Source organism: Solanum tuberosum, unplaced genomic scaffold, assembly GCF_000226075.1.
Source record: "Solanum tuberosum cultivar DM 1-3 516 R44 unplaced genomic scaffold, SolTub_3.0 scf00072, whole genome shotgun sequence".
In the NCBI taxonomy this organism is placed as follows: Eukaryota; Viridiplantae; Streptophyta; class Magnoliopsida; order Solanales; family Solanaceae; genus Solanum; species Solanum tuberosum.
The window spans coordinates 1,049,226-1,057,995 of NW_006238999.1; the positions used below are offsets into that span (position 1 = coordinate 1,049,226).

Here is an 8,770-nt window from a genome sequence, read left to right on the forward strand (position 1 = left end):
TAATAAAACAAATTCTCAATACGTATTTAAATTAATCAGGCCCAAAATAGATACCGAAAATTGGTTAGACCAATGAAAAAAAAGGACATTGGGACCATGCATGCCCAATTATTGAATTTTTACATTAAATTGTGATGTGGTAATGTCCCAAGTGTCCCTTATTTTCACCTAAAAATTGAATACATTAATTGCATTTTTAAAATTTTTTATTTTGTTTTGAATCATTGTACTATGATTATTTGTCCTTAAAAAAAATTCCTCATATTTCACCTCTGAATTCTGATCTTTCTAGTTTCTATTGACTTCTTATAATTGTTAAAAGACAATGACGGAGTCAAAATTTTAGCTCATAAGTTCTCGCTTCTTAACCGTAAGTCCGTAATATATTGGGTTCTGAAGAGATTATTTACACATGAAAAGATTTTTTTAACACAAATACAAAGTTTGAGACAAAATTATTGGTTTATGTTGAACTCGTAACCCAGTCTCTGGAGGAAATTAAAGAAGAGTAAATGAAAAACAGAATATGAGTCGAAAAAATTGTGATAGAATGGATAATATGTCTTAGATATGTTATGTAGGATGCTGGATGTAAAAAGTTACTAAATATAAAAAGCGACATTCTTTTTCAAACAGACTAAAAGAAAAATTAAGTAAGACAGACAAATTGAAATCGAGGGGTACTATTCATTGCTTTCATCCTTCTCTTTTACAGAGTTAGCTTAAAGAATTTGAGAGATAGTACTGCATTTGCTTTCTTGATAAACATCAGGTCTATGTACCTTTTCTAGCCGATAAACATAGATTATGCACAGTTGTATACATGTAGTATACAACCGCCGGCTATTTTGAACTTAAAACTGTTATGTACTCCCTCTGTCCCTAATTACTTGTCCACTTTTAAATTGACACACATATTAAGAAAATAATTAATGACATAGTGAGTTTACCATTTTATCCCTATTAATAGGGACAGAGGGAGTACTAGACAGTTACCACATTGACTTCCGCGATTGATTGGTTCCAGTCCATGATCGCGAAGGGTATTAACTGAGCTGAGTTTCCTCAGCTACATTTTTGATTTGTTGTCTTCCCAACCATACAAAACCTGTTGAAAACGAACAAAACGTTATAAGTTGCACTAGTTATCTCATCATTATATATTGACGAATAAAAACTAAGTGAAAAGAAGAGATATATTAGTAACACACCAATGTATCAGACGACTATTTAGATTAATTCTTCTAAGTATCAGACGACTGTTTTTTTTTTTGTTTGTGTGTGAAGAACTTTAGAAATCATGCATTAAGAAAGTAAATAACTTTCTTGATGTATGTACAAGAAAACTATTCTATCTTTAATTTTTGTGTGAATTTCTGAATTATGCAAAAAAAAGGTGTTTGATTAAATCTTGAATTGACAGCAGGGGAATCGAAAAAGGTGAAATTTTTCGAGTTTTTTTTTTTACAGAAAATGTCAGCTACTATAAGCAAAGATGAATTGTCCAAGTCTTTGAGAATGAGTTTTGGATCAGCAAGTGTTAGGGAAGTTTTTACTGTACCTGGAGAGGATGTTTTCCAAAGAAATGGGAGGGAAAATGATGACGAAGACGAGCTAAAATGGGCTGCAATTGAGAGACTTTCAACAGATGATGGTCTGAGGAAAGATGTTTTGAAGCAAACATTGGATGATGGGAAGGTTGTTCATCAAGAAGTCGATGTTACCAATCTTCGATTGAAAGATAAAAAGAAGTTGATGGAAAGTATACTTAAGATTGTTGAAGAAGATAATGAGAGGTTTCTTCGTAGACTAAGAGATAGGATTGATAGGTAAAACACTTTAATCTTTCTTGATTTTCAGTCTCTTTTTCTCGATTCATTGGTGTCACGTTCAGTTTGTGCACACCTCGACTATTTTATTGAGTACTTGTTCATTGAGGCTTTGTCAGATGAAACGAAATCACATATTTGTCGTTGTTAGGATTTGAACCTTGTGTCCCATGGTTTTCATCCTTGAGTGCAATAATCTTTTTTTGGTGCTTTGATGTTGTTCCAATTATGCAAATTATGTGTATATCCATAGGAATATTTTGATGTATTTTTTTGCATGATACAGGGTTGGGATTGATATTCCAAAAATTGAAGTTCGATTCGAGCATCTTTCCATTGAAGGAGATACATATGTTGGATCTAGAGCACTGCCTACTCTGTGGAATGCTACTATCAACTTTGTAGAGGTACTATTTCCTTTCAACAATTATAGTGAGCACTCTGTGCAGCAAAGGTACGTACTTGTCCTAATCAAGTTTCTTTTTTATGTTCAAATTTCATAGGGAGCTCTTGAAAAAATCAAGCTTGTCCCTTCGAAGAAAAGGGTGGTCAAGATACTTCGTGATGTAAGTGGAATAGTAAAACCATCAAGGTATGTTCAATAAACACATTCCGTCTATAGTTTGTTTGGAGAAGCTCCCAAGATCTGCTTATTTTTAAAAATTGCTTTTAGTCAAATAGTCTATTTGGTGAAGTTTCCAAGTTCTGTTTATTTTGAAAAGTGTTTTACATCGGAGTCTCAGAAAAGCACATCGTGCTTGTTGTATCTTATAGGATGACACTACTTCTTGGGCCTCCAGGAGGTGGGAAAACTACACTGCTAAAGGCGCTTGCTGCAGTGCCAGACAAGGATCTAAGGGTATGTGAATCTTTGACTTTGAGAAATGACGGCGTAAAGTGTTTATTCTATGATGTATATCTAACTATTTGTTCATCGGTTTAGGTTTCTGGAAAAATCAATTATTGTGGTCATGAACTGTCGGATTTTATCCCTCAAAGGACTTGTGCTTATATTAGTCAGCATGATCTTCATCATGGAGAGATGACAGTCAGAGAGACATTGGATTTTGCTGGACGTAGTTTAGGAGTTGGAACAAGATATGAGCTCCTCAAAGAACTGTCAAGGCGCGAAAAGGAATTGGGAATCAAACCAGATCCTGAGATAGATGCATTTATGAAAGCTACAGCAGTTGCAGGCCAAGAATCAAGTCTAGTCACAGACTATGTTCTTAAGGTTAGATCCTGATAATTCCGTGCATCTAAGAACCGGATAAGGGGTATCTTATTGTTGAGATGTTCTGCAGATTCTTGGGCTGGATACCTGTGCTGATATAATGGTAGGTGATCAGATGAGAAGAGGTATATCGGGTGGACAGAAGAAGCGGCTGACGACAGGTTTTAGACTATTGCTACATCCGTTCCATTTTACATGACACTCTTTTCTTTTTAGTCTGTTCCAAAAAGAATGCATCTTTCTAAATTTGGTGGAACTCTTTGCCTTAAATTTCCCATTTACCCTTAATGACATGCTTTTATAACAACATAAATGTTATGGCAATGGGTGTCAAAAGTCTATCTTTCATTCTTATGTCATTTGTATGAACTTTTTATTGAATACAGGAGAAATGTTGGTTGGTCCTGCTAAAGTTTTCTTTATGGATGAAATCTCGACGGGCCTTGACAGTTCTACGACATTTCAAATTGTAAAATACATGAGACAGATGGTCCATATAATGGATGTGACTATGATAATATCCCTTCTTCAACCTGCACCTGAAACTTTTGAACTTTTCGATGACATTATTTTGCTATCAGAGGGACGCATAGTCTACCAAGGTCCACATGAGAACGTGCTTGAGTTTTTCGAAAGTGTTGGATTTAAATGCCCAGAAAGGAAAGGAATTGCTGACTTTCTCCAAGAGGTTACTTCTCTAAAGGACCAAGAACAGTATTGGTTCAGAAAAAAACAACCTTACAGATTCATTACAGTAGCTGAATTCGCGGAACACTTTAGCAATTTCCATGTTGGACGTGAACTTTTCGATGAACTAGGAGTTGCTTATGACAAAAGTAAAGCCCATCCTGCTGCACTTGTCACAGAGAAGTATGGTATCTCCAACATGGAACTCTTCAAGGCATGTTTTTCAAGGGAATGGCTATTGATGAAGCGGAATTCGTTCTTATACATGTTCAAGACATTCCAGATTATTATCATGGCAATTATAGCCTTTACAGTATTCTCTAGGACAGAAATGAAAGTTGGACAGATAGCAGACGGTAACAAATTTTGCGGGGCATTGTTTTTCAGCCTCATCAATGTAATGTTTAACGGTACTGCAGAACTTGCATTGACCCTTTTCAGACTTCCCGTGTTCTTTAAACAAAGAGATTCTCTATTTTATCCTGCCTGGGCTTTTGCTCTCCCTATTTGGCTTTTAAGAATCCCCCTTTCCTTTATGGAATCATTGATATGGATTGTCCTTACGTATTATACCATCGGTTTTGCTCCTGCTGAAAGTAGGTATGTACCCGTCGTTCACTCCTAGAGACCAAATAATATGATCTATGATCAATGTAAATGTTTAATACACAATGAACAATTAGCTCAAAGTGATCAAACTTACATTATTTGCACCTTGGAAAATTTTCAGGTTTTTCCGCCAATTCTTAGTTTTTTTCGCTCTGCACCAGATGACGTTGTCTCTCTTCCGTTTTATTGCTGCAATTGGAAGGACTCTAGTAGTTGCAAACACTATTGGCACTTTCACTCTACTGATAGTCTTTGTGCTTGGTGGTTTCATTGTAGCTAAAGGTCAGTTCTCTATGAGGAATTTCTTTATACTCCCTCCGTATCAATTTGTTTGTCAGGTTTTGACTTGACACGAAGTTTAAGAAAGTAAAGAAGACTTTTGAGTCTTGTGGTCTTAAACTAAAGATATGTAGAATGAACCAAAATGTACTTTAATCTTGTGGCCGTAAACATTCTTTTTGAAATGGACTAAAAAGGAAAGTAAGATAAACATTCTTTTTGAAACGGACTAAAAAGGAAAGTAGGACAAACAAATTGAAACGGAGGGAGTTGGAGATTGTCAATTCTTACATCAGGGATCTGTAAAATGAAGTTAGAATACTAAAATGGATCGACGTTCACATAAATATCCAATAATCTTAATGCCATTGCTTATTTATTGTTGTAGATGACCTCGGACCATGGATAAAATGGGGCTACTATGTGTCTCCCATGTCATATGCGCAGAATGCAATAGCCATCAACGAGTTTCTTGACAAAAGATGGAGTACTGTAAGCTCTACGATTCATTCGTGAAGAATGACTACCATCAACTTTTGATTATCTTTACTTATGTATCTTTTTCTTTTCAGAGTAACAATGACACATATTTCTCTGAGGAAACAGTAGGCAAGGTTATTCTCAAGTCGAGGAGCATGTATTTAGACGAGTATATGTTCTGGATATGTGTTATCGCCTTATTTGCCTTCTCAATTCTCTTCAACTTCTGTTTCATCTTGGCTCTGACATACATGAATCGTATGATATAAATTCTCTCTTCTATTTATAACTTCAGAAATTCATTTCTTGCCCTCTGAACCATTCTTGTAAACAAAATGCAGCATCTGCTGATTCTAAAGCTGTTACTATGGATGATGACAAAAGTAAGAAAAACGAGCAAGGAAACCGTAATCTCAAAGAATCAACAGAGAAGAGTTCAGCATCCACCACCGCAACGTTTGAAGGTTTGACAAGCATATACATATCCATTTTCCATGCCTTTAGACTTCTAAATGTCATTCCTTTAGAGAGATACTCGTGTAAAATTAAGCGAAAACTGAATGATCATTGCAGATATAGATATGGATGTAAGGATTAACAAAAAAGTAGGCAAAAAAAGAGGAATGGTGCTTCCTTTCCAGCCATTGTCACTTGCATTTAACCACGTCAATTACTCTGTCGATATGCCAGCAGTAAGAAACATTCACCGGGTTCCAAGTGATGATACTGATATGCTTAATTTCTTACTCATCATCTGGTTGTATGACTTGTCAGGAAATGAAAGCCAAAGGAATTGAAGAGACTTGTCTCCAATTGTTACGAAATGTCAGTGGCGCGTTCAGGCCTGGAGTTCTTACAGCCTTAGTTGGTGTAAGTGGAGCTGGGAAGACTACTTTGCTGGATGTTTTAGCAGGAAGAAAAACCGGTGGCTATACTGACGGAAGTATCATCATTTCTGGTTATCCAAAAAACCAATCAACTTTTGCTCGGATAAGTGGTTATTGTGAACAGAATGACATTCATTCTCCACATGTTACTGTCTATGAGTCATTGATATATTCAGCTTGGTTGCGTCTCTCTCCGGATGTCAAAAAGGAAACTAGGAAGGTATTTACGTCCCTTGGTCCGCAAAAGCCTCATTTATTGTTCCTGCATATGTTTCTAAACCTTGATCGCATTTTGGTCCCAAGTCCGGATAAAAAAGGAGAGTCATGATAGGCTGACAGCCAGCGTAAAACTAGTCCATCATGATGAATCATCACAATACCGAATAGACAACCTCATCTGTCTTGAGGCCATGCTAATTTTCATGGAAAAGAAGGTGAAGGACTAACTTGCTTAGTGTTTTTGTTCAGAATTTCGTCGAGGAAGTAATGGAACTAGTTGAGTTGAATCCTCTCATGAACTCTCTAGTTGGCCTGCCAGGGGTAGATGGTCTCTCAACTGAACAAAGGAAGCGACTGACGATTGCTGTAGAACTAGTAGCAAATCCATCTATTATTTTCATGGATGAACCTACATCAGGACTTGATGCTAGAGCAGCAGCAATTGTGATACGAACTGTGAGAAATACAGTAGATACAGGCCGAACTGTCGTGTGCACTATACACCAGCCAAGCATAGATATCTTTGAAGCTTTTGATGAGGTAATGATTGGAACATTGGCAATTATATGACACTCTTTCTTTGATGCCACTGTTCTTCTCATGTGATAGATAACCTTTGCAGCTGTTGTTAATGAAAAGAGGAGGACAAGTCATTTATGCAGGGCCTCTTGGACATCATTCTCGCCTATTGATCGAATATTTTCAGGTCAGTATCATCTCATTCAAAATTTTCAAGGTGTCGCGGCATTGCTGTATAGATAAATCAGTAACAAAAACCGTTTTTTTTTTCAGTCTGTTCCGGGGGTTCCTACAATCAAAGAAGGATATAATCCAGCTACTTGGATGTTGGATATCACCACTCCAGCAGTTGAGGCTCAAGTTAATGTGGACTTTACAGATATTTACGCGAAATCTGATCTGTACAGGTAACTTTAGAACTGACAAACTAGTCCTTTTGATTATATTTCAAGTACTGTTTTACAACTCAAACTTGCACAGGAGGAATCAAGAACTAATCAAACAATTAAGTGTTCCAGCACCAGGGTCCCGAGACCTTCATTTTCCTACGAAATACTCCCAAACGTTTATCAGTCAGTGCAAAGTTTGCTTTTGGAAGCAACACTTGTCCTATTGGAGGCATCCACAATATAATGCCACACGGTTTTTCATGACAGCAACGATAGTAATCATATTCGGAATTATCTTCTGGGATAAAGGGAACAAAATGTAAGTCATCGGCTTACTGAAGAATTCATTTCTCCTTCTGTCATCACTGTTTTATCAATGAATCAATTAAGTATGCCTCAATCCTTGCTCGTTTAACCTGATGTGATCATCATGATAACAGGTACAAACTACAAGATTTATTAAATATACTTGGAGCTATGTATGCTGCTGTTGTGTTCCTTGGCGGAGCAAATACTCCAGCTGTCCAGTCAGTTGTGGCGGTAGAAAGAACAGTCTTTTATCGAGAAAGAGCAGCAGGGATGTATTCCGCGCTGCCTTATGCATTTGCTCAGGTAAATGAAGCACCAACAGAACATAACTTGTAAAAGTTTCATTTTGGACTAATATTTCATCATGGAAGAGATTAATGTTCCATTTTTCCTTCTGCAGGTAGCCATAGAGACTATCTACGTCGCGATCCAAACTTTTATTTACAGCCTCCTCCTATACTCAATGATTGGTTTCCACTGGACAGCTGTTAAATTCTGTTGGTTCTATTTCTTCGTCTTCATGTGCTTCGTCTACTTCACAATGTATGGAATGATGCTTGTAGCACTCACTCCAAGCTACCCAATTGCTTTCATCGTCATGTCATTCTTCCTCAGCTTTTGGAACTTGTTCTCCGGTTTCCTTATCCCTAGAACGGTAAGTACAATAACCCCTGCACTATCAAAATGAGTTTAACTTCTCTACACTGACTGAGTCAAAGCATTTTTATACTATAAGGTCACTCAAAAGACGCTACAAGTAACCTTCCATAAAAAGTGGGACTAGTATCCCCAAAAATAAGACAGGTTACCTCCTATAACAGGCTTAAAACACCGATAAATGTAAGAATTCTTGTCATTAGTAACATTGAAATGAAACGATACTATAACCTGTAACTCAAATTTAGAAATAAGGATGATTATAAATCTCAAAAATAGTATGAAAAAACACACATTTTAGAGAAGCAGAACAACGTCTCAGTCCCAAATAAGTTAAGGTCAGCTATATGAATCTTTGTGATTCCATTTAAGCTCAACTAATATCATCATCACATCAAAAGAAGTGTCACGCCCCGAGCCTACACCCTGGGCGGGACCGGCACTCGGAGACCATTGCTGGCCCCAAGCGAACCCTTGGCTTGGCTTTCTTAACTTAGCGGAAACCTGACTCAACAGAAAACTCAATGCCATGCAAAGACATAAACAACTTAACTGATACATATCTGGCCAAAAAGGCAACTCGAGTCTTAAAATAGAATATTTACATAAATACATAGATGAGAGACTCAATACTAACTGACTGACTGTCTATGAAGCCTCTAAAATACTGAG

At 36.9% G+C, this 8,770-nt stretch overlaps 1 protein-coding gene across 1 annotated transcript in view; it reads left to right on the forward strand.

The window, feature by feature from the left end:
* The first annotated feature begins 1,175 nt into the window (after window positions 1-1,175).
* The window catches only part of LOC102594095 (pleiotropic drug resistance protein 2-like), a 10,690-nt gene continuing 3,095 nt past the window's right edge, over window positions 1,176-8,770 (forward strand). Inside the window, exons 1-19 of the mRNA XM_015308031.1 lie at window positions 1,176-1,829; window positions 2,116-2,236; window positions 2,333-2,421; window positions 2,604-2,688; window positions 2,773-3,063; window positions 3,134-3,224; window positions 3,450-4,350; window positions 4,481-4,641; window positions 5,027-5,130; window positions 5,211-5,369; window positions 5,414-5,582; window positions 5,692-5,810; window positions 5,893-6,225; window positions 6,474-6,764; window positions 6,847-6,930; window positions 7,017-7,150; window positions 7,224-7,451; window positions 7,573-7,744; window positions 7,842-8,096. Of these exons, the coding sequence (XP_015163517.1) occupies window positions 1,474-1,829; window positions 2,116-2,236; window positions 2,333-2,421; window positions 2,604-2,688; window positions 2,773-3,063; window positions 3,134-3,224; window positions 3,450-4,350; window positions 4,481-4,641; window positions 5,027-5,130; window positions 5,211-5,369; window positions 5,414-5,582; window positions 5,692-5,810; window positions 5,893-6,225; window positions 6,474-6,764; window positions 6,847-6,930; window positions 7,017-7,150; window positions 7,224-7,451; window positions 7,573-7,744; window positions 7,842-8,096 (4,143 nt within the window). The 5' untranslated portion in view covers window positions 1,176-1,473. The remainder of the gene's footprint in view (window positions 1,830-2,115; window positions 2,237-2,332; window positions 2,422-2,603; window positions 2,689-2,772; window positions 3,064-3,133; window positions 3,225-3,449; window positions 4,351-4,480; window positions 4,642-5,026; window positions 5,131-5,210; window positions 5,370-5,413; window positions 5,583-5,691; window positions 5,811-5,892; window positions 6,226-6,473; window positions 6,765-6,846; window positions 6,931-7,016; window positions 7,151-7,223; window positions 7,452-7,572; window positions 7,745-7,841; window positions 8,097-8,770) is intronic.